This window comes from Plecotus auritus (assembly GCF_963455305.1).
Source record: "Plecotus auritus genome assembly, chromosome: 6".
In the NCBI taxonomy this organism is placed as follows: domain Eukaryota; kingdom Metazoa; phylum Chordata; class Mammalia; order Chiroptera; family Vespertilionidae; genus Plecotus; species Plecotus auritus.
The window spans coordinates 140,334,824-140,359,856 of NC_137773.1; the positions used below are offsets into that span (position 1 = coordinate 140,334,824).

General features: G+C 45.7%; 1 protein-coding gene across 10 annotated transcripts in view; it reads left to right on the forward strand.

Annotated features, from left to right (window-relative positions):
• MTMR14 (myotubularin related protein 14) overlaps positions 1-25,033 on the forward strand; it is a 53,415-nt gene that overhangs the window by 1,606 nt on the left and 26,776 nt on the right. For 4 of the 10 annotated variants that reach the window (XM_080671810.1, XM_080671801.1, XM_080671807.1 and 1 more), the window contains exons 3-9: positions 5,289-5,397; positions 12,920-12,995; positions 13,306-13,366; positions 15,028-15,150; positions 16,171-16,244; positions 23,495-23,565; positions 24,157-24,231. In XM_080671810.1, the coding sequence (XP_080527936.1) occupies positions 5,344-5,397; positions 12,920-12,995; positions 13,306-13,366; positions 15,028-15,150; positions 16,171-16,244; positions 23,495-23,565; positions 24,157-24,231 (534 nt within the window). In that variant the 5' untranslated portion in view covers positions 5,289-5,343. The remainder of the gene's footprint in view (positions 1-5,288; positions 5,398-12,919; positions 12,996-13,305; positions 13,367-15,027; positions 15,151-16,170; positions 16,245-23,494; positions 23,566-24,156; positions 24,232-25,033) is intronic. The other 6 variants (XM_080671803.1, XM_080671806.1, XM_080671804.1 and 3 more) reach the window with 3 other exon arrangements.

Genomic DNA, 25,033 nt, shown 5'->3' on the forward strand with positions numbered 1-25,033 from the left:
CATGTGACCAGGGTGGGCCTGTCTGGGGAGACCTTGACAACTCATCCCCAGACTTGGGAACTCTACAGTTGAGCAGAGTACTGGGCTGGGCCGACTTACTTTCCCCAGGTGTTAAGCCTAATCCACATCTTTGTTTACTTCAGGGTTTGATTGGTAAGATTGGCAAGGCAGTATGGCATAGAATGGGGGTTGGGAGTCACAGCCCTGGAATTCGATTTCACTCCCACTCTACAGCAGCTAATTATCCTAAGACTGTTGACTTCACACCTCATCTCTCTGAACCTGTGTCCTTTTTTAAGGGAATGTGGATGGGAGGTGTGCTGTGTCAATATGCTTATAAGCCTGACTGAGGTCCGGAATCTGATTGCTTGAGTTTACATGCTGGCTGCCTTATTTGCTTGCTGGGTAACTAACTTGGGCAAGTTACTTAACTTCTTTGTCTGTTAGTTTTCTTACTGGTAAGTGTACCTCTTTGGAAAAGTGGCTAGTGCAATCCCTGATAAAGAATGTGGCTGTTATAAGCCTGGCATGTTTGTTGTGAGAATTAGAAATAAGGGCTACCATTTACTAGTATTTAGGGCCTACCAAGGTCTGAGTGCTTTCATACGAGAGCAAACATAAAGCACCTGGCACAGGCTGCAAGCTGTAAGTGGTCAGTAAATGGTAGCAGTTGTTTGACACTAAAAAATAATCACAGCATTTTAGGCTCTAAGACTCTAGGAAGTGCTTTATGTCAGTCACAAAGTTTCACTTGTCTCTCTGCTTGTTGTGAATTTTAAGGGAATTCTGGGAGCTGTTTTCAACAATATGTATGGAAGCCTGGCCCCATGAATGCAGCTACACTGGAGTCATGCTACAAAGTGTAGCAGGCCATCCTACCCATCAGTGCACCCAGAAACTGGCTAGAGACTGAATCAGTCAAAATCACAGCATAACAAGATGCTCCAGTAATTTATTTGCACATTAAGGTTTGAGAAATGCTATTGTAGGCCTACCAGCAGTCTGGTGTGACCCCCATGGTGGAGATCCTTTTCAGCTGGAATTGGAAGGATGAGTAGGGGTGTCCCTGAAATGTCCTTGGGGACCAGCTTGTACAGGGTGCTGCTCATCAGGCCAAGGAGAGTGGATCTGAGGGTGTTAGTGATTTTATTTCCTAGCATCCCCACAGATTCTAGGACCCCTGAATCAGATTTTCTAGAATCTACATTCTCAGATTGCTCCCTGGATCAGTCTTACATATGCTATAGCCTGAGAACCACTGCCATGGACCACCAGAAGCCAAAGAAGGCTTTCAAGCAGAACAACCAGTTTGGAGGAGTTGAAGGATAAGCTTTAGCTTTCTCATCTGTGAAATGGGATGAATAAGTGTACCATATCATGAGCTTGTTGTGGTGGGGTTCACTGAGAAAAATGAATGCATTAGAAAAACAAATTATATGTAGATCATAGAAATTGTGTCGTAGCCTCTGTTGTATAACCCAAAAACTCCAGAAATCTCCAAGCCTAAAGTTTCTGAAAAAGAGCTCTTTTTCCTTGCCCTTGCCCTCATTCCAACCGTCTTCAGTGCTGACTGGTGGTTTTACAATGGCAGTAAGGTACTAAGTTCAGCTGTAGTCCAGATGGATATTTCCAGCTTGATTTTGTGTGAATCACCTGAAGCTCTAATTCCAGTGCAGAATCTGACTCAGTAGGTCTAGAGTGGGGCTGAGCTGCATTTTCTAACAAGCTCCAGGTAATGCCAAACCAGCCTCTAGCAGCAGTTCTCTAGGAACTCAGTCTCGGTTGCCTCACAGGAGCTTTTCTGGGAAGGAAATAAGTTTAGTGCTGATTCATTCTAGCCTTTAAAGAGAAGAAAATTAACATTTGTCAAGTGCCCACTGTTTGGCACATGTTAAGAGTTTCAGACACTAAAGCCCTGTAGCCACATAGTGAAGAGGATAGATAGTATCACCTCCATTGTACAGAATAGGAAATTTATTTTTATTTTTAAATTTGTAAAAAATATATATTTTTATTGATTTCAGAGAGGGAGAGAGAGATAGAAATGTCAACGATGAGAGAGAATCATCGATTAGCTGCCTCCTGCAAGTCCCACACTGGGGATCGAGCCTGAAACCTGGGCACGTACCCTGACGGGGAATTGAGCCGTGACCTTCTGGTTCATAGGTCGATGCTCAACCACTGAGCCACACTGGCTGGGCCAGAAGAGGAAATGTAAACCCGCAGACATAGTTAGCAGAGCGGGGTTAAAAGCTAGGACTTCTGCACCCTGCTCTGTCTCCGTCTGCCTTTTTTTCTGCCATCATCAGGGCTTTCCCACCTTGTCTAGCAGAGTGTCATCTTTCAGGCCAGGGATACTGTGGTACATCCCTATACCTGAAGTTGTTACTGGAGTTTGTTTTTACCTTTCACTCCTTGAAAGGACTTGAAGTGATACTGAGTGGGTGATGCCTGTTTGTTGAAGAGAAGGGAATACATGCATGTTTAGGTGGGAAGTAGAAAATTTTGCTTCTTTACATATTTGGCTTTGGTGTTAATATGACACTAATTAGACTGAGTACACAGGGTAGAATTGGATTAAGGAAGTGGTTAAGTCCGCTTAACACACCTCCCCAGTTTAGCCCGTGTTCTGGGAATAGAAGCCTGGACAGGGATCTCTGGACAGCCAAGACATAATGTTTATCAACAAGTGTTCGTTGAGCTATTGCCATGTGGCAGATCCAAGGGTTCTATTTGAAATCTTATCAGGTAGATGAAGTCCCTATCCTTAGGTCTAGTGGGTAACATAGACCAAAAATTAGCAATGACAGTGTAATGAGCCAGAATTAGGGAAATACAATGAGGCATTGGAGGATAGTTTTGTACCCATTTCCGTTGTGTGTATGGGGGTGGGGGTTTTCCTCACACCACCAATTCTCAAGACACTAGTTGGGTGTCCTGCAGTTCATCTCAGTAATGACACTACCCAGAGACGTATCCGATTCCATAGGGTAAAGACTCAGTCCTGCAAAACAAATACACAAACCTACACTTATTCATTCAAATACGAATCATGTGCCAGACAATTCAGTGCTTAGCACTAAGAAAAAGATCCTAAGACCAAGAGAGAATAAAAATAAAAACAGGAACTTTGGAATAGAAACTGAGTTGGTTCTTTTGAGTAGGGGAACCAATGAAATAAACCACCAACTAGCCTAACAAGAATAAATGTGCCTGCCTCTACATTAAAGGGTGCACAGAACCCTTAGGAGGGAAATGCTGGCAAGCTCTCCACCTTGGTTTGCGGAGAGTGTGCTCAGTGGAAGGACTCAACCTGGGAGAATCAAATGTATCTAGTGCACAGAGGGAACTGCTGGTGTGAGCTAAGGGAGAGTCAGTTGGGGATCTACTGATTTCATGCGATTTGAAAGGGGTGTGACTTGCTGTAGCTCATTACTATACCTGACTCTTTCTAGAAGCTCCCTTAGCAAACCAGTGCAATCCTCCTATCTAATAAAGAGGGAATATGCTAATTAACCATCACTCAGTCACAAAGATGGCTGCACCCACAGCTGAGGCCAAGTTCCCATAAGGAGCCTTAACAAGCAATCAGCAGGGACCTGAGGCTACACCAGCCGTGGGCAAACTACGGCCCACGGGCCAGATCTGGCCCGTTTGGCTGTTCTATCCAGCCCGCGGAGCCAAAAGAGCGGAGGGTTCTCTTGCTCTCCCCTCCGCTCCTTTACTTTGAATTTATATTAGTTCACACAAACACTCCATCCATGCTTTTGTTCTGGCCCTCCGGTCCAGTTTAAGAACCCATTGTGGCCCTCGAGTCAAAAAGTTTGCCCACCCCTGGGCTACACCCTCCCCCACCCCCGTGGGGCTTGAAAGGGGATCTCAGGCCGCACCCCCCAACAGGTAGGGCTTGACAGGGACCTCAGGCAGGGCTTGACAGGGGACCTCAAGGTGCGCTTCCCATCCTGGTGCTGGGCTAAGGGACCTCAGGCTGCTCCCCCCACCCCAGTGCCAGGCCGGGGGACCTCAGGCCATGTCCCCCACCTGGCAGGGCTTGACAGAGGACCTCAGACCATGCTCCCCACCAGGTGGGGCTTGACGGGGGACTTAAGGCTGCGCCTCCCACCCTGGCACCAGGCTGGAGGACCTCAGGCTGCAGCCCCTGCCCCAGCACTGAGCCAGAGGACCTGGGGCTGCGCGCCCCCTGCCTGGCAGGGCTTGACAGGGGACCTCAAGGTGCACCCCCAGTGCTGGGTCGGGGGAACTCAGGCCGTGGCCCCCACCCAGGGGGGACCTGAGGCTGCACCCCCCTGCCGATGGGGCTTGACAGGGGACCTGAAGCTGTTCCCCCCTCCCAGTGCTGGGCCGGGGGACCTGAGACTGCGCCCCACCCCACCCCCCCGGCAGGACCTGACGGGGGACCTCAGGCCATGTCCCACACCTGGTGGGGCGAGATGGGGGACCTCAAGGCACACCCCCCCACTTCGGTCTGGGCTGGGGGACCTCAGGCCATGCCCCCTGTCCTGGCGCCGGGCCAGGGGACATGATGCTACGTTCCCTGCCTGGCAGGGCTTGACAAGGGTGGGACTAGCCAGGTCTGGATCTATCCCAATGAGGCGGGGAGGGGGGGACGCCGGGTCTGGGTCTCACAAGATTTTGAGGCGCTTGTGGGTGGGCGGGGACTTGACTCTGGGTCCCATGGTGTGCCCCAGGTTTTCATACACATTTTACTAATTTTCTTTAATCTCTGACACTTCTATTATAGAGAAAGGGCAAATAGCAATATTAAATTATTTCCTCTAATTAATCCCCTTTTAATGTGCACGAATTTCGTGCACCAGGCCACTAGTAACTACTATACTTCTCAGTGTCAGAAATGGCTTCTCTTTCACACTCTGTTCCAGCAAAAATGGCCCTTTGATTTCCAGAGGGTCCCGAGAGCACCTGTTATCTTACTCTGGGAGGAAAAAACTAGTAATCAACATTCAATTTGCTGTTATATTTCTGTATTTTATATATCATGTCTTCAGAGTAGCTTTTTTTTTCTTCTCATTTTAAAGGTTCTGAAATCAGGATGACTTAAATTTTAATACCTATGATATAGCATTTTTTTCTTTTCCTAAAAAAACATAATCCATGATCTGGAATTTAGGGATTAGAGCCCTTAATAAATTTCAAATGAGTATTCACATACACATGCAGACCCAGCATGGGGTCTTGGTGAAAACAAGTGCACACGTGCATGCCCCGTTAGAAACCAGCCTGACGTGCCTCTCTCGTCTGTGTGTCAGGTTTCAGAGCACTGTGCAAGTGAGCAAGTTGCAAGACCTTGTTAACCGCAGCAAGATGGCCAGGTGCAGAGGACGGTTTGTCTGCCCGGTGATCCTGTTCAAGGGCAAGGTAAGACCACGCCATAGCCTCACACTCTCTGAGACCCTCTTCTGGGGTAACTGGCTTAATGCAAAGTGTAGGATAATTTTGTTCTTGGCCTTTGCCAGCCGAGTATTGGTGGTTACTGGGTGCTGGGTGCAGGCCAGAGAAATAGGCCAATTCTGATAACCACCTTTAAGAATGAGTTTGGAGCCTAGCCGGTGTGGCTCAGTGATTGAGTGGCAACCTGTGAACCAGGAGGTCACCTTTGCCTGGGGCACATGCCCAGGTTGCTGGCTCGATCCCCATTGTGGGGGATGAAGAGGTAACTGATCGATGATTCTCTCTCATTGTTGATGTTTCTCTCTCTCTCCCTCTCCCTTCCTCTCTGAAATCAATACAAATATATTTAAAAAAATAATAAGTCTATACTTACCTGGCAGGGGAGATACCATGATCACGAAGGTGGTTTTTCCAGGACGAGGCTTATCCATTGCACTCTGGATGTGCTGACCCCTGTGATTTCCCCAAATGTGGGAAACTCGACTGCATAATTTGTGATAGTGGGGGGGGGGGGGAAATAATAAGTCTAGGTAGGGAAGGGATAGTCACACCAGCGTGTCCCACCCTGTGTTCTGGAGCCAGACTGCCTAGGTTCAGACCTGCCTGTGCAAGGCCGTTTTCTCTATAAAATGGGAATAATAATCATGCCTACATCAAAGGTTTATGGAGTAGATCAGATCAAGTCAGTTATTAACATTATTGTTTATTCATTTTTTTCAATCATATAATACATTAAATATTTATTAAATGTGTTCTATATTCCATGCACTGTTTCAAGCCTTAACTTACATCATATTAGACAAAATTCCTTATCCCCATGGAGCTAATCTTCTAGTGACTGTTGTTGAATTGACTCCCCAGTACATTCTCATTTCACCTTTTTATAATTCTTTGACATAATTGATATTCTCATATTGCAGATGAGACTCAAAGAGGTTAATAATTTCCCCAAGTTTACTTTAAACAACTAGAGAGCTGAGCCCTAACTGGTTTGGCTCAGTGGATAGAGCATCGGCCTGCAGACTCAAGGGTCCCAGGTTCAAATTCGGTCAAGGGCATGTACCTTGGTTGTGGGTACATCCCCAGTAGGGAGTGTGCAGGAGGCAGCTGATCGATGTTTCTCTCTCATCGATGTTGCTAATTCTCTATCCCTCTCCCTTCCTCTCTGTAAAAAGTCAATAAAATATATTTTAAAAAATAAAATAAAATAAACAGCCCTGGCTGGTTTGGCTCAGTGGATAGAGCGTCAGCCTGCAGACTGAGGGGTCCCAGGTTCGATTCCAGTCAAGGGCATGTACCTTGGTTGCAGGCACATCCCCAGTAGGGGTTGTGCAGGAGGCAGCTGATGGATGTTTCTCTCTCATCAATGTTTCTAACTCTCTATCTCTCTCCCTTCCTCTCTGTAAAAAATCAATAAAATATATTTAAAAAATAAATAAATAAACAACTAGAGAGCTGGGATTTAAAACTAACCCAAAACTTCTTCAGGCTACCACACTAAATTAGAGTCACAAGGTGTGTAAGAGGAGCTCACCAAAGAGGGGCAGCAGTGTGGACTGGCTGACTATGCCTCATTAAATGAGGAGGACTGAGTTTGAGAGCATTGGAAGATAAGCAGAATAATCATTGGCAGGAGGAGTGGGAAGGGTGTTCCAAGCAGGTGATACAGCCTGGGAAAAGGCATGGAGGCAGGAACAAGAGAGGCCAGGAAACCTGACTGGAATGGAAGGTTCGTTTTGGAGCTGATTGAGTACAGGAGGCTAATGCTGACCAAGCTGTTTGCGTTGGCCAGGAGAGCTACTGTGATTCTTGAGCAGACACATGCAGGACAGAAGTATCATTTTGAGGAAGATTAGTCCAGGAATAGTGAACTTAAAGTAGAGAGCCTAAAGGAGATGAGGGGAACAAGGATGCAGTCATTTAGCAGGTGTCTTGAGTGCATGCGCCATAGCTTTCACCCTGGTAGCTTACAGACTCTAGCTGCAGTTACCCAGCATGAGTGGTCCGGGGTCAGGGCTGGCAGTGAGGAGGAGGGATGTTTCTGCCCTTTTGGGTCTTTCTTTTGCAAAATGGGAGAAGGGCAAATGTGAAAGGAGAGATAAGAAGGGAGATTTAGCCAAAGGCTTCCTTAGAAAGTTTTCATGTTCCTGGGAGTTTCCAGAACTCTGTTTTAAAGATCATTGCTCTATGGAGCATAGTGCTTGTTACTAGAAATTACACAGGAAATACTCAAACCACAGTTTCTCAAAGTGTGTTCCATAGAACCGTAGTTTAAGAATATATTTTTGAAAAGCATTCCCTGTCCAACAAGAATGAACGATATTGCATACCCCCAAGCTCCAGATTCATAAGGTATGTTGATACACCAATATTAACGCATAAAGGCTCTGAGAAGTCTTGCAGCAGAGAGGCCTGTGTAGCTTTGTCAGGTCTGGTATGTCTCATTTGTCTGCAGACCATGAGTAAGGAACTTTCCTGAATGCATTTGGGAAATGCCACCCTGAACAGCTTAGTCCAGTGGGGTTGCTGAATAACAGATTGTAGCACTTAACAGACTAAACAGGCCTGTGAGAAAGGAGCCTAAGCCAACTGATTTCAGAGGGAGGGTGATGAGTTGGAGGGATTATTGAGGAGGCTTTGGCATTCTTTTTTTTTTTTTTTTTTAAATATATTTTATTGATTTTTACAGAGAGGAAGAGAGAGGGATAGAGAGCCAGAAACATCGATGAGAGAGAAACATCGATCAGCTGCCTCCTGCACACCTCCCACTGGGGATGTGCCCGCAACCAAGGTACATGCCCTTGACCGGAATCGAACCTGGGACCTTTCAGTCCGCAGGCCGACGCTCTATCCACTGAGCCAAACCGGTTCAGCGGCTTTGGCATTCTTAAATCTTTATGAGGGCTTTTCCATTAATCCTGCTCTCTTCCTTTGCACCTTCTTGTATAAGCAGTGTGATACCATTTTATGCCCCTTAGCTTCCCCTGACTCAGTCGGTGTTTGCTTAATACCTACTTACGTATGTTTTATTCTAGTTGTGTGTTTGAATGTCTGTCATTTCCCTTTCTCTGCTGTAATCCCTCTGAGGGCAGTGTTCTTGTCTTACTGCTGTCTTCCCAGCACCTGGCAAAGTGCCCTCTGGCTTGTACATACAGGCTCAACAGGAAGATACTGCTCTTAGATGTAATAGTAGTGGGCCCCATGCTCGTTTTCTATGCGGACAGAGGAGTAAGACAGTCCTTGGCCTCGTGGAGCTGAGTGGGGAAGGTAGACAAGTGAACAAGCAATTGAGAGAGAGATTGGGAAAAGCACATGAATGTCTTCTATTGTGAAATGGGGATGTGGTCCTCAGAGAGGTGTGGCACTCATCAGGCACTCGGTTATTAGGGCAGTGATGGCAGTCTTTATTGCCAACAGTACTTCAGGGGCAGCTACCTCTGCCAGGTTGGGGAAGGGGAATATGTTAAGTGCTTACTTCCTGCTTCCTTCAAAGCTCAGTTCAGTGTGGCTAGTGCAACTGTGGAACTAAATATTTAATTTTATTTATTTTATTATTTCTGATTTTTATTTTATTTCTGTTAATCCTCACCTGAGGATATTTTTCCATTGATTTTTCTGTAATATATATATATTTAAAAATATATTTTTATTGATTTCAGAGAACAAGGAGAGGGAGAGAGAAACATCAATGATAAGAGATTCATTGATCAGCTGCCTGCTGTACGCCCCCTACTGGGGATCAAGCCCTCAACCTGGGCATGTGTCCTGGACCGCAATCGAACCTGGGACCCTCTGTCCGCAGGCCAATACTCTATCCACTGAGGCAAACCAGCTAGAGCTCCATTGATTTTTAGAGAGAGTGGAAGGGAGGGGGAGAGATATATAGAGAGAAACATCTATGTGTGAGAGACACATTGATTTGGTTGCTTCCCACAAGCACCCCAACCAGTGCCAGGATTGAGCCTGCAATCAGGGTACATGCCCTTGACCGGAATTAAACCCAGGACCCTTCAGTCTGCGGGCCGATGCTTTATCCACTAAGCCAAATTGGCTAGGGCTATTTTATTATTTTTAAGTAAGGTATAATGGACACATAACATTCTATTAGTTTCAGGTGTTCAACATAATGACTCAATATTTGTATATATTGCAAAATAATTACAATAAGTCTAGTTAACTCACCACACATAGTTAACAGTATTTTTTTCTTATGATGAGAATTTTTAAGACATGTCTTGCCGGCCAGTGTGGGTCAGTGTTTGAGCTTTGATCTATGAACAGCTTGATTCCCCGTCAGGGCACATGCCCAGGTTGCTGGCTCGATCCCCAGTAGGGGGCATGCAGGAGGTAACCATTCAATGATTCTTTCTCATCATTGATGTTTTCTGTCTCTCTCTCCCTCTCCCTTCCTCTCTGAAGTCAATAAAAAAAAATATTTTTTAAAATCTACGCTCTTAACCACTCTCAAATATGCAGTACAGTGTTATTAACTCTAGTACCATATTGCACATCACATCCCCGTGTCTTGTTTATTTTATAACTGGAATTTTTTTACCTTTTGTGTGTTTTTAAAATTTTTTTATCTTTAAATTATAGTTGATGTACAATATTATGTTAGTTGCAGGTGTACAACCCAGTGATTAGACCAGGGGTGGGCAAACTTTTTTACTCGAGGGCCACAATGGGTTCTTAAACTGGACTGGAGGGCCGGAACAAAAGCATGGATGGAGTGTTTGTGTGAACTAATATAAATTCAAAGTAAAGGAGCGGAGGGGAGAGCAAGAGAACCGGATAGAACAGCTGGATCCGGCCCGCGGGCCGTAGTTTGCCCAAGGCTGGATTAGACATTTATATAACTTATAAAATGATCACCCTGATAAGTCTAGTACCCATCTGATGTCATATATAGTTATTACAATATTATTGACTATGTTCTCTATGCTATACTTTACATCCCCATGACTATTCTGTAACTACCAATATATACTACTTATTTTTTTTTTAAATATATTTTATTGATTTTTTACAGAGAGGAAGGGAGAGGGTAGAGAGTTAGAAACATCGATCAGCTGCCTCCTGCACACCCCCTACTGGGGATGTGCCTGCAACCAAGGTACATGCCCTTGACCGGAATCGAACCTGGGACCCTTGAGTCCGCAGGCCGACGCTCTATCCACTGAGCCAAACCGGTCAGGGCATATACTACTTATTTTTTTAAAAATATATTTTATTGATTTTTTTAGAGGAATCAGGAATTAGATTCTGCAATGGTGTACAGCTTTCCTCAGGCACTAGGCCAGGACCTTCCTGTGGAGGTTGGTGCCCCACTTGGCGCGTTGGCCAACTCATCTGCTCTTTTCTATCTGGCTAGTTCTCTGGCTGCCTCAATTACCAAAAGACAAGGACAAATCAAAGGGATGTGGGAGAACTGAGCATAAAGAGATATCTGAACCTTCAACAATTCAAGAAACGGTCTCAGAGCTCAACCATCAAAGAAGGGTATGCGCCTGCTCTGAAAATATTTTACAGAAAAGTGGCAAAGAAGAGTGAGATTTGGTGCCAGCAGCTTAGATGATGGAAGGGGTGGGCATGATAACACATGCCAGTGGAACTCAGATAAGCCACATGCCCCCTTAACCTTCAGGGTCTTTGACACGTCCCTCTACTTTGCTGCTCTTAATTTTGGGGCTGGTCACCTTAGCACAGGGGCTCTTAACAAGGGCTGGAAATGAGTCCATGGATGCGCTTGGGAAGAGAGTCCAGAAACCCCTGAAATGTAGGTAAACTGGTGTGTCCATTTTTTTCTGGAGAAAGACTATTTTCATCAGATTTTCAAAATGCTTTTGGATCTAGAAAAAGTTCAGCATCCCCTGTCAGAGTTCATCCTGCCTAGGCCAGCAGGAATCCCAGCCCAAGCCCTTAGACTTGCAGATAACCTTCCCACAAATCCGTTCTTGCCCCCAGCATTGAAGAGCACCCCACTCAGCCCCAGGTTAAATCCAGGTTGCTCTTCTGTTACCTCCCCCTTCCCCAGGCTGCCACTACCTCAGAAAGCAAGAAGTTCCTGCTTACACCCCTTTCCTGTAGGAGCACAGCCATTTCCTCCCATTAGCTTACAGGTAGAGAAGGTGAGGCATTGTTTTGTGGTCTTCCTGGGACCCACTTTACATTGAGAAATGGTTTCACCCTGTCACCTTGCAGCTTTCGTTCTCTAGTGTAATCGCCCAGCCACCCTGACTGCCACCCCCAGCCTTTAGCTAAACTCTGGGCTGGCTTGCTTTCCTAGCCCCATTTATCTCCTCCCATTCCCCAACCCTACTAGATCTCCTGGAACACAATTTAATTAAAGATGAAGCCTTAAAATTAGATGCATTGAAGTTCATGCCGGTTGGTGGTTTCTAGAATTCTAGCTCTCAAAATACTTCTTCAGTGATGAGGAAAAGAGTAAAAGAATATGTAAGCACGTCTCTAGCTACATTTCCTTAATACTGAGGAGAGAAAAGAAATAATTTTTTTTTTTTTTTTTACAAAAAATCCCCCAAGCATTTTTCCCTTTATTGGACCTCCTTCTTCAAAGGTTGCCCACCCAGCACACTAAACAGTTCCAGGTAACCGTAAGCCCACAGGCTTTGGAGGTAGGTGGGTCTAGATCAGATCTCATTGCGTGACCTTATGCATTACTTCACCTGCCTGTGCCTGTGAAGCAGCAATAATGCCTGCCACATGGACTTCATGGGCTCATGAAAACAGTGAACAGATGGTATAACCATCAAATCTTACCCAAGTACACGTGTGACAACCTCTAAATGTATCACAGTTAGTAACACTCTGGTGCTACTCGTCTGGGGAGATACCCCCTTGACAGAGGCTGTAGATTATATATAGGCATCTTTCTAGTTGACTGCTGTGGCCTTGATCTGATAAGGTTTCAGTGAGTGCTCCTGCACCCATTTTGCTGGAAGAATCAGAGGAGTCCAAGTGTTCTTTTGACTGCATACTTCAGAAAACTGACTGGTCAAAGGGTACAAACCTCCAGTTATAAGACAAAGAAGTTCTGTATGGATCTAACGTATAGCATGGTGATTATGGTTATACTTGAAAACTGCAGAGAGATGATTTTTATTTTTAGAGAGAGAATTTGTTGTTCCACTTATTTATGCATTCATTACTTGATTCTTGTATGTGCACTGACCGAGATCAAACCCACAACCTTGGTGTATCAGGATGATACACCAACTGAGCTACCCAGCCAGGGCTACTGAGAGAGGAGTTTAAATGTTTTTACCACAAAAAAGAAATGCTGATTATGTGACATCATGGAGGTGTTAAGTAACAGTATGGTGGTAATGATTTTGCAGTATATGAGAGCATCAAATCATGTTGTATACTTTAAACTTACATAATGTCATGTCAGTTATATTTCAGTAAAGCTGGGGAAGAAAAAAACTAGAAAACTATCTGACCCTGAAAATTTTGTTTTTTCTCCCAGCACATTTGCAGGTCGGCCACGCTGGCTGGATGGGGGGAGCTGTATGGACGAACTGGCTACAACTATATTTTCTCAGGTGACTGTTAAGCTGTGTCCTCTGTGACTTAAGAACAAGGGCCTAGTCATAGAGAATAGCCACCCCTAGCCACAGTGGCATGTGGCATCGGTAGAGGGTAGGAGCAAGCTGGGGAGAGGCTAGGTGCCTTCTTTTGTCACCCAAGGAGATGTTTGGCATAAAAGACTGCCAGCATATGGGGCATCTGGTGCTGAAAAGACACAAGGGCTGCCAGTAGGGGTGGAGCTGGTGGGGGGAGGCTGGTCAGGACTTCCCTGGGTGGAGCCCCTGGATCCACCGCCTCGGTGCTCACAGACTCTCTCTCTGGCAGGGGGTGCAGATGATGCCTGGGCAGATGCAGAGGACATCACAGAGGAAGACTGTGCTCTTCGGTCAGTGCCACATTGTTATGGGTTGGGCTGGTGTTGGGGTCGGGTGTCTGACCAGTGGTGGCCCTTTTCATACTGATTCAGATTCATCCCTGGTCCAGGTGAGTGGATTGGCTCCCTTCCTCCCACTGCTAAGTCATGATACAGGGTTGTCGAAGTCCATCATGTGGCTTCACACCAAAGCGGACTTTATTGAATACATGAGCAGTCTCTCTTCACCCTGGCTCACATCAGGATCCCAGAAATAATGTGCTAGTCCAGGCACCTGTGTGTGTGTCTTTAAGCCCTACAGTTTCCAGGGTGGTGAAGGCCAGCTTGCCTGCCAGGTGTCACATAGCACACTTGGTGCTGAGGCACAGGGCAAGCGCTTCAGTACCCACGTGAGAGATGTGGAGAGAAGAAGCTCCATAGCTTTATTAGGTCCTCACCGGTTTAGGTCAGTGGATAGAGTGTTGGCCTGTGGACTGTAGGGCTCCGAGTTCAATTCCGGTCAAGGGCACATAACTTGGTTCCAGGCTCCTCCCTGACCCAGGCCCTGGTTGGGGTGTGTGCAGAAGGCAATCAATTGGTGTGTTTCTTTCACATCAATATTTCTCTCTGTCTTTCCCTCTTTCTTCCACTTTCTAAAAATCTATGGAAAAATATCCTCTGGTGAGGATTAAAAACAAACAAGTATCTTAGGCCCCCGTAAAGGCAGGAAATGGGCTGGTTCACACTGTCTGTACATCTTTCCAAATGTTCTTAGAAAACACCAGTATAGAATATTTTGGAAAAGCTTTTTTGCATGGTCTGCACCACATGGGAAGTCTTTAACTGGTATCAAGTGTCTCTGGAATGCACATGAGCACCCTAGTAAGATCAGCTGCCCCACATCATGGCTCAGTCCCTGGAAGGCCTCACACTGTGCCTGGGGTTCTGCCTGTGAGTCCGAGAGCAGCGGCCTGGCTTGTGCTCAGGAATGTTTGGCTCTTCCCCCGAGATCAGCCAGGCCTTCTTCCACAGCTTATACTTTTTGGTGAGGAGACTGCTAAGGACAGCTAAGCAGTGGACATAAAAAAAAATTAATGGGGACTGTTTGCTCATTCTACTTCTGCCTTAATCTGTGTGACTGATCAAAAGGGGGATTAGGAAGATTTTATCTTTCTCCTGGCTTCATAGGCCTGCTAACTAGAAGGAATTCACTTGCTAGTATCTCACATTCAGTTGATAAGATAGCTTTAAAAAGTCCATCTGCCATCAAGAATTTCAGTCTGTTCCGATATGAGCAAGCCATGGCTAAAAATGGTCTAAAGGTGGATGGATATAAACTCTATAATGGAAGCTTAAATACTCTATCACCCATCAGCTTGCTGCTTTTTAGAACTTGGAGATTATCTTGGGTCTTCTGGCTTAATGTCAAGCTGGGCCAAAAAGCCTTTCCCTGGTTCAGGGCTGCAACTTGCTTCTTTGAAATGCATCTTAGAGGAGGTAATCTCTTAGAAAGTCACCTTCTCTAAACCTTTTCTAGAACCAGTTTTCCTGTCTTCCCTTCCCTTCATTTTCTGGAGAAGGGAAACAATTTCTTGCCAATAACATCTGTATTTCTTTGAACAAGCTCACCAACCCCCAGCTCTTTTTTTGAATGAGTGTGCAGTGCAACTTCTCCCTCTGGCTCTTTGTTTCAGAAGTTCCGACACACATCTTTTTGATAAGGTCAGAGGCTATGACATCAAGCTGCTTCGGTACCTGTCAGTCAAATACATCTGTGACCTGATGGTAGAGAACAAGAAGGTGAAGTTTGGCATGAAGTAAGTACAGGGCACCCACTGTGAAATGGGCAGAAGCGATGTGTTCACAGGCTTTCGGGTTGGTGGTAGTACGTAGTGGTTACTGAGGGCTCACCACATGCCAGGCCTTGTGCTAAGAGCTTTCTGTCATCCTTTCATTGTACTTTCACACAGCCCTGCAACAAGTTCTAGTGTTGCCCATCTTGCAGGCAGGAAACTGAAGCACAGAGAGGTTAAATAACTTGTTCAGGTTTGTCCAGATAGTAATGAAGGAGCCAGGAGTCTCCAACCTGTGCTCTGCTGCCTCCTCTGAGACAACCTTGAAGGTTTTCCTTTGGCTCCAAGTTCTACACCATCTCTGGTAGATTAGAGTCTCTTTTGTAGTGGGACAACAACAATAGAAATCAGTGTATATTCAATTTTTACTTTGAATATGGACCAAATCTTCATGTGATAAGGCAGAACTTGAAAAATTGGAACCCTTGTGAGGGTGATGAAATTGTAGATTTTCTGAACTTTTTTTTATAATATTGACTTTTAATTATGCTGAGGTTTCCTAGAAAATAAGGCGTAAGCTCTACAGATATCTGAATATCTCCTATCCCTCCTCCTTCATCTGTCAGGACAGTCCTAAGTCTTTACCCTTCAGATGCTGCTTGTTCCCCCTGTTTAGGAGTGTGTTCAGTGAGTATTGAGGTGAGAGCCCCCAAAGTTATTTGGCTCTCGTCTTACATCACCTTCCAGGTCAAAGTGGCTGTGCTGCCTTCACTTGTGGGACTTAGGTGGAAGGTTGTTCTGCAAATTTAGGTTCTGGTTGTGTTGCTGCAGTATTAGAGGGAGAGTAACCTCTCTCGCTTGATATGTTAGGGTAGGAGCAGCTACATTTCTTAATTGTTCAAAGTAAACACTGCTGAAGGAAATCATTGGTAACTCTAAAGAGTAGTTTGTTTAGCAAGAGGTTCGTTTAAGTTCTTATAGTACTCATTGGGGAATGGTGTGTCTGTGTTGTGATGTCATAACACATTATGTCCTGTCTTGTAGTGTAACCTCCTCCGAGAAGGTGGACAAAGCCCAGCGCTATGCCGACTTCACTCTCCTCTCCATCCCGTATCCAGGTAGGGAGTCTTTTCAGGGTCTAGTCAAATGACAGGCTTCCAAGGACCGGGGGCTCTCGGAGGCCGTCATAGGCCTATTCACTTAGTGTCCCAGAGCTTTCTGGGCAGCTCTTGTCGGTCAGCATAGCACACCGTGGCTCCCACGCAATGGCGGTCACACTCAGGGCAGGGTGCTGTCCTGGAAGAGGCTTTCCACTCGCAGGGGCCCAGGGATTGAGCGAGTTACTTCACCTCTCTGAGCCTGAGGCTTTCTCAGGTGTCATTTGGAGCTCAGTGCGGCTTAACTCAGGGTTTTGTTGTGAAGATTAGATGAGATCATGTTTATCAGTGTGCTCTGTGCAGGCAAGATAGGAAATGACATTGTGAGTACTCAGGGTCACCAACAAATTATGCTAGTCTGGCCCCAGCGGATGTGACCCTTTTTGCAAGGCTCTTCTGGTAGTAGAAGAGGATCATCGCTCTACCCCTGTCTGCACGTAGTTGTGCGTAGTTAGTGGTGACTTCACCATGTTGCAGAGCACTTTGGTGTGCATAGAGCTAGCTAGCTAGCTTCATTTGTCTTCGGCGCACAGACATGTATGCGACCTGTGACCAGGGCAGTATTCTATGCACTGGATACTAAAGCTGTATTGGTCCAGTTGGTAACAATTAAGCTAGCTGGCTATACCTGTTTGTTCAGCCAGGGAGTCCAAGGAGCCCCAACAGCAGTGTAAGACTGTCAGCAAACAGCAGGAAGTATACTCTTTCCTGCTTCTCAGCACCAGCCTCTGCCTTTAGTCCTGTGCTGGACCTTGTCTCCTCATCTTGGAGCCACATAGCCAATAGCAAGGGCAGGCCGGTGACAGCAGGTTGCTGTATAGCCAAGAGGCCTTCTCATTAGAATTACAAGTTCATCTAGTGCCTGGCAGGGAGAGTGAATCTTCATCGGTGTAAGTTGCTGACCCCAGATGGCCTGGTACTCTTACAATGGCTTCCACCGCAGTCTCTCCTCATTCTTCTCTGCCAGCGTAGCATTTGGTGCCATGAAGAGCTGGGCTTGAGTCCCAGCTGTAGCACTGTGTATCCTTGAACAAGTCCCTTAACCCTTCTGAGCATCTGTTTCATTCTCCATAAAATGAAGATAATGGTGCTCATTTCAGGTTCAAGTGCCAGACCCATCCCTGACAGTTGCTTGTTAAACACCAGGCCAACGACGGGTACCTGGGAGGAAAGACTCGGAGCAGCTCCTCTTCCCTAAGAGCACTGTGGGCATATGCTGACCACAGCAGTCATGCCAGGAGCTTGCCAGCAGCAGAGCTGCATCTGGGCAAGAGTGTACAACCAGGTGTCCACTCGAGCTGTCAGGTAGAGCTTGGTTTCAGACCAGGCTGGTAACTCCCAGGAGATGTTTTGGGGGGACTTCACAGACTGAAGTTTTCTGCAAAACAGGAAAAGTCCGCGTTGCCTGAGGAACCAGACATTGCTTTCTTTGCTTATGTTTAGGTTCTAAGGACATAATTACAAAAAGTTTTGCCAGAAGTTTGAAAACCACTACTTCAGAACAATAGCACAATATCCTTTCTGTGGTAGTTTAACAACTTGTTACAGGGCTCCCAAAATGTTAGCACCCTTTGACTCAGTTGTTCATTAGGCCATAATCCTGCCAACTTGGGGGTAAAGATGTTCATCACAGTGTCTGTTGATACCAGCAAAATGTGGGAAATGTTTTCATTTATCAGAATAATGAATGTGTAAATGATGGTACAGCCTTTGATAGAATGGAATATTACATAGTCATAGAAAAATGTTTTAACTTTTTTTTTTTTAAATATATTTTATTGATATTTTACAGAGAGGAAGGGAAAGGGATAGAGAGCTAGAAACATCGATGAGAGAGAAACATCGATCAGCTGCCTCCTGCACACCTCCCACTGGGGATGTGCCCGCAACCAAGGTACATGCCCTTGACCGGAATCGAACCCGGGACCCTTGAGTCCGCAGGCCTACGCTCTATCCACTGAGCCAAACCGGTTTCGGCATGTTTTAACTTTTTGACATGGAAAGATGCTTAAGATGCTAAGCAGGATACAAGATTATATAAACTAGTCCCCCCTTATTTGTGGTTTCATTTTATGTAGTTTTGGGTTATCCATGGTTAGCCACGGTCTGAAAATATTAAGTGGAAAATTCTAGAAATAAACAGTTCATCAGTTTTAGAGAAACCAAGATGGTGGCATAGGTAAACACTTAAACTGCTGCCTCGCACAACAATTTCAAAACTACAACTAAAAGACAAAATGGACATCATCTAGAACCACAGGAAGGCTGGCTGAGTGGAAATTCTACAACTAGAAGGGAAGAGAAAAGGACACTGAGACTCAGAGGAGCTGCAGAAGGCAGAGGTACAGAGGCGCACGCGGTGAGGGCAACTGAGTGTGCGGCTGGCTTTCTCAATCAGGAGGGAGACAAAAGCTCCTGACTGCTCTGAACTCCAGTTCCAGGCGAGACTCTGGGGACCCAGACTCATACGAGGAGAAACTGGACTGTCTGGCAGCGGGCGAAACGCAAGGGCGGCTTTCTCTCAGAGGTGCTTGCAGCAATTACCACAGGACACTGAGAACCAGAGGCCTCTTAGGGCAGGGCTGACGGGAAGCCATTGCTGTTTGCCCTACCCTGTGATCCCACCCCACGAAGCCATAGCTGTTTGCTCCGCCATGAGACTCTGCCCCATCCAAGCTGAGCGCAGAGGTTTTTGCATATGAATGGCCTGGTCCTTTGAATTTTAAACTTACCTACAGCTGAGTCAGTGAGACCCAGAACATCCAAAAGGAGGCCCAAGGCTCCGCAGCAGCTTGCATTGCTTCACAGCTGGGCCTCATCTGGGCACCTCCAAAACCCAAACAAAGAAGAGAAATCTGCAGATCTCTCCGTAGCTCCTGCTGGGTGGCCTCAGGCAGAGGCTAAATTAGCACCTCCTTGGAGATCCAAGAGCCAGTGTACCCAGTGGTCAGAGTGAGACCATCCAGATTACAACTCCTCAGATTCATAAGAGACACACTCAGGGGGCAGACTCAGTGAGCACCAAAGCCCCACCGAAGCAAGTCTTGCCTCATAAGGGTGTCTCCAGCACAGAAGTTCTCCCATAGTAGACACAGCTGATCCTCACAGCCAATTAGCCTGGAGGTCAATTCCCCCCAGTGATACCAACAACAATCAAGGCTTAACTACAAAAATACTGTGCACACAGCCCACAAAGGGGTGCACCAAGAGTGTCCACCTCAGGTAACTGGGGAGGCTGAGCCACTGGGCCCTATAGGACACCTAGCACACAAAGCCACTCTAATCAACTCAGGGAAGCAGCCAAAATGCGGAGACAAAGAAACAGGTCACAAATGAAAGAAATGGAGGAAAGCAATCGACTGGATATAGAGTTCAAAACCACGGTTATAAGGTTTTTCAAGAACTTTCTAGAAAAGGCTGATAAATTTAGCGAGACCCTCGAGGATATGAAAAAGGACCAACTAGAAATTAAGCACACACTGACTGAAATAAAAAATAATATACAGAGATCCAACAGCAGACTAGAGGATCGCAAGAATCAAGTCAAAGATTTGAAATACAAAGAAGCAAAAAACACCCAACTGGAAAAGCAAAAAGAAAAAAGGATCCAAAAATATGAAGATAGTGTAAGGAGCCTCTGGGACAACTTCAAGTGTACCAAAATAGGAATTATGGGGGTGCCAGAAGAAGAGAGAGAGCAAGATACTGAAAACCTATTTGAAGAAATAATGACTGAAAACTTCCCCCACCTGGTGAAAGAAATAGACTTACAAGTCCAGGAAGCACAGAGAACCCCAAACAAAAGGAATCCAAAGAGGACCACACCAAGACACATCATAATTAAAATGCCAAGAGCAAAAGACAATATTAAAAGCAGCAAGAGAAAAACAGTTACCTACAAGGGAGCACCCATACGACTGTCAGCTGATTTCTCAACATAAACTATGCAGGCCAGATGGGAGGGAGTGGCAAGAAATATTCAAAGTGATAAATAGCAAGAACCTACAACCAAGATTACTCTACCCAGAAAAGCTCTCATTCAGAATTGAAGATCAGATAAAGAGCTTCACAGATAAGAAAAAGCTAAAGGAGTTCATCACCACCAAACCAGTATTATATGAAATGCTGAAAGGTATTCTTAAAGAAGAGGAAGAAGAAAAAAGTAAAGAGAAAAATTATGAACAGCAAATGCATATCTATCAACAAGTGAACCTAAAAATCAAGTGAATTAAAAACCTGAGGAACAGAATAATCTGGTGAATATAATAGAATCAGGGGCATAGAAAGGGAGTGGACTGATAATTCTCAGGGGGAAAGGGGTATGGGGGGTTCATGAAGTGACTGGACAAAAATCATACACCTATGGATGAGGACAGTGGGGGGGAGGTAAGGGCAGAAGGTGGGGTGGGAAATGGGTGGAGGGGAGCTATGGGGGGAAAAAAGAGGAACAATTGTAATAATCTGAACAATAAAGATTTATTTAAAAAAACACACAAAACAGTTCATAAGTTTTAAATTGCATGCCATTTTGAGTAGTGTGATGAAATCTCACACTGTCCCTCTCTGTCCTGCCCCGGATGTGAATCATCTCTTTATCCAGCATATCCACAGTATTTATGCCACCTCAACTATCAGATCAACTGTCATGGTAGCACAGTGCTTGTGTTCAGGTAACCATTATTTTACTTAATTATGGTCCCAAAGCATAGGGGTAGTGATGTTGGCAATGCAGTTTTGCCGGAGAGAAGCTGTAAAGTGTGTGTATGTATAGTACATGCACACTGTAGTATTGTAGTACAATTTCAGCTATGTAAGGAGAAAAGTGCCTACACAATGTTTATATATTACATCTGATAGTTTATGTATTGAGGGGAGGGATTAATAAAAATAAAGCCAAAAGGGACATATGTAATATTTTCAAAAATAAAAATTTATTAAATAATAAATAAAGCCAAGGATGGGAGAGTTGCCATTGCACATGCAGAAAAGGGGACCGGAGAAGCACTTTTTAAAATATATTTATTTTTATTGATTTCAGAGAGGAAGGGAGAGACAGAGATAGAAACATCAATGATGAAAGAGAATCATTCATCAGCTGCCTCCTGCTCGCCCCACACTGGGGATCGAGCCCACAACCAGGCATGTGCCCTGACCAGGAATCAAACCATGACCTTCTGGTTCACAGGTCGACGCTCAACCACTGAGCCATGCCAGCTGGAGAAGCACATTTAATTGCTATACTTAAGTTCTTGAATTTCTTCACATGCCTGTATCACTTCATAAAAAGGAAAAGAAAATTACCATTATCCAAACCAAGTCATAAAATATACTTTGCTGAGGTTGAGGAGTCTCAGCTGAGCCCTCTAATGACTTTGAAGTCCAGACAGGAACTGTGATGGTATCAGTTCTAGTTCTGTCCAACCAACTTGAGCTTAGACTGGCCCTTGAAAATGGGAAGTGTTCTGGGAGTACTTCCTTCAGGGACCGAAATAGATGGGATGAAAACTCCCAGCATGAGTTTAATTTGTCTCCTCCTTGAGTGCGGGTGTTCTCGCCCCACTTTTGGTCCCATTTCTCTTGCCTCTCAGTATGTTCAGAAGCCTGTTCAGGTGATGGATGTTAGAAATTGCCCTGGGTACTGAGTCTATTTTAATTCTGTTTTTTTCTCACAAAAAAATTGCTTCTGCATCATAGGCCAGTCAGAGCTCCTTCTAGAGCCTTCAGTGTTGATCTGAGCAGCTCGAGTTTGTGGGAAAAACACTTCACAGGAGCTCTGAGAGATAATTATGTCTTCTAAACCTGGGCTCAAAGCTCAGGGCTCATGTCTGATATTTATGTTTCTTCTTTCTCCCAGTGAGGTACCCAGGAATAGGCTGGAGTATTATAGCTGGGGATTGTTTCCTGACTTCGGAGTCAGAAGTGAGGTTTGGGGGATTAGAGTGCAAAGTGTGTGTGGGATGAGAGCCAAGTCTATAAACATGTGACTTTCATCTCCAAAGGAGCCTTTTCTTTCTTCCTGGGTGACCTCAGACAGGAACTTGGCCCAAGAGTAGCTGGAGAGTTCCATGTTAATATTTTTGGCTTGTAGCCACTTCCACAGAATTTGAACAACTATTTTGCCTTTGGGGACCTCACCAAACAGACCTGTGGCCAAAGCCATGTGCCCTCCAAAGTTTGTGTTGTCCTGCTTGAGGAACTGAGAGTGACTTCAGGAAGCTACTCTCAAGATGCCTTCTCCCATCCTGTGGCTCGAAGCCACAGAAGCCCAAGGATGTCCCTGTGTTACGGTGTGAGAGCAAGCCGCATCCTTCCTGAGTCAGGCAGCTGACTGTAAGCTGTGGGCTGGCACTGTGGGCTCTTGTTGCAGCAGCAGCATGATGCTAATGTGCTGCCATTTGAATGCCACTTGTACCAGAGCTGTATGCTAGGTGTTTTATATGTGTTATTTCATTTTATCCTTAACCATGTTACAAATGAGAAAATCAAGGCTTAGAGAATTTAAACAACTTGTTCGCCGTCCCAGAGCTAAGCTAAAAGCTGAGATTTGAAGCTGGGAATGTTGCCTAAGCCCTTTCTCTCCACTTTTCCTCTCTATATTCCTGAGGATTTACCCTAGTGGAGTTTATAATTTTTCTAGCAAATGGTACAGAAAGCACATCTTGGCCAGGTTTGTTGGAGCTGGACTTGTCTCTTGAGCACCTGTCACATTTCAGGCAATGTCTGTGTCCTTTCCAGTACATTGCAGTGTTCAGCCCTCAGTGAGAGCCTGCGAGTTTGGTGTCAGAGCAGAGGGGGAGTGATCTGTAACTACATAAATTGCCGAGATGGTGCTGACAGGACTCCAATTGTAAGCCATGCTTTTGTTTGCTGGCTGTTGCCACTTCAGGGGCATGTAGGACAGGGGACCTGAAATAAGAAAGTTGTAACCAATAACTCCGTCAGTGAGTACAGATGGAGAGAGATATAGAGAGGTACGTAGGCAGGTCATACGTCCTTGGGAAGGCATGTAACTGGAAACCAGACTAGCTCGGAGGCTTGTTCCCTATCTCTCACCTGCCCAATCCAGTCCCCACCCCCCACCCCAGGTCAGCTGTGGTTTGGGGCCTACCATGTGGAGAAGCTGGTGGCCCCCTTGGTCCTACAGCACTCAGGGGCATCTCAGGAGACTGGGCTAGAAAGAGTGGTGTCGTAACTCTGCCCTTCTTTTCCAGGCTGTGAATTTTTCAAGGAATATAAGGATCGGGATTACATGGCTGAAGGGCTCATTTTTAACTGGAAGCAGGTATGAACAATAATATTTGTCAACTTGGGTCTTATGTTTCTTTGTAAAGGGAGACTGTGGAGAACAGCTAACAATCTTTTTGGAGAAAACAAGGACCTTCTTTTCTCTTCTCTTCTCTAAATGAGTCTCATTTTTTTCTCTCCTTCTTGTATATACATGTTTACATTCACATCATATATACTTTCCTTTCCCCTTTAATTTCTCCCTTTCTGTAAAGGTGTTTTCAGGGACAAAATAGGAAAAGTCCTTCCTCTTCGCTCCACCATCTGTGTCAAGAGTGGGACCAGCACCTGTTCCTTCCCCAGTCGGTGGGAGCAGGTCACAGGAGCCTGCTGGGGCTGAGCACAGGTCCATCACATCTGTCTCAGCAGTAAACATTCGAGCTGCTAAACGGAAAGCTCCACTCAGCAGCAACATCCAGTCCCTTTCACCCCAGGGTAGCACAGGCATCTGGCTCAGAGAGGGCAAGCACTATGGAGGGACATCCTGGCTGCCTGTGGTAGCCACAGCTTCAGGGCCACAACTTGCCCTGTCACCAGGGCTTCTCCTGATGTTCAGCCCAAATCTCACATGTGTCTTTTCTGTCCCCAGGACTACGTCGATGCCCCATTGAGCATCCCCGAATTCCTGACTTGCTCTCTGAACATTGACTGGAGCCAGTATCAGGTGAGGGGCCCGACTCGAGCAGGGCAGAATAAGGAAAGGTGCCAAGGGGATGCTTGGTGCCAGTCCCTCATGCAGATACCTGAAGGCTGGCTGGTGCCCTCTAAACTTGCACTGCCTGGGAAAGGAGGAACTGCTCATCTGTTGACTCTCCTGATTTGCTCTTGGCCCAGAAAATCTAAGCTTTCTGAACGTGACTCAAACATTTGTGTCCACCAGGGGGTTCTGTTTCCAGAGGACCTCGTGGTGTCTGCTTTCCAGCTCTGGGCTTTAGTAATTTTTTTCATTTTTTTTTTAAAATATATTTTATTGATTTTTTTACAGAGAGGAAGGGAGAGGGATAGAGAGTTAGAAACATCGATGAGAGAGAAACATTGATCAGCTGTCTCCTGCACACCCCCTAGTGGGGATGTGCCCGCAACCAAGGTACATGCCCTTGACTGGAATCGAACCTGGGACCCTTCAGTCCACAGGCTGACGCTCTATTCACTGAGCCAAACCAGCTAGGGCTCATTTTTCCTTTTAAATGTGTATTCTGCCAGAGGAAATGCAGAGCTGCCTGACCTCATTTGATTATAAAACTTCAAAATTATTTCCATTGTGCTCCTCTCTGTCTCTGGCTACCATGGAAGAGGCCCTAGTCTTACTGGCTGGATCCGTCTATCTACTGTGTTTGTTGCTGTACAAGTCCAAAGGCATCAGCAGTTCATTGTCACTTGCTTCAGCCAGGACAAGTAACCTTCTTTTCCCTATCTGTTCCCTCTGCCTGGCTGACACACTGCCTTCAGGATTTGGCTCAGTGTCC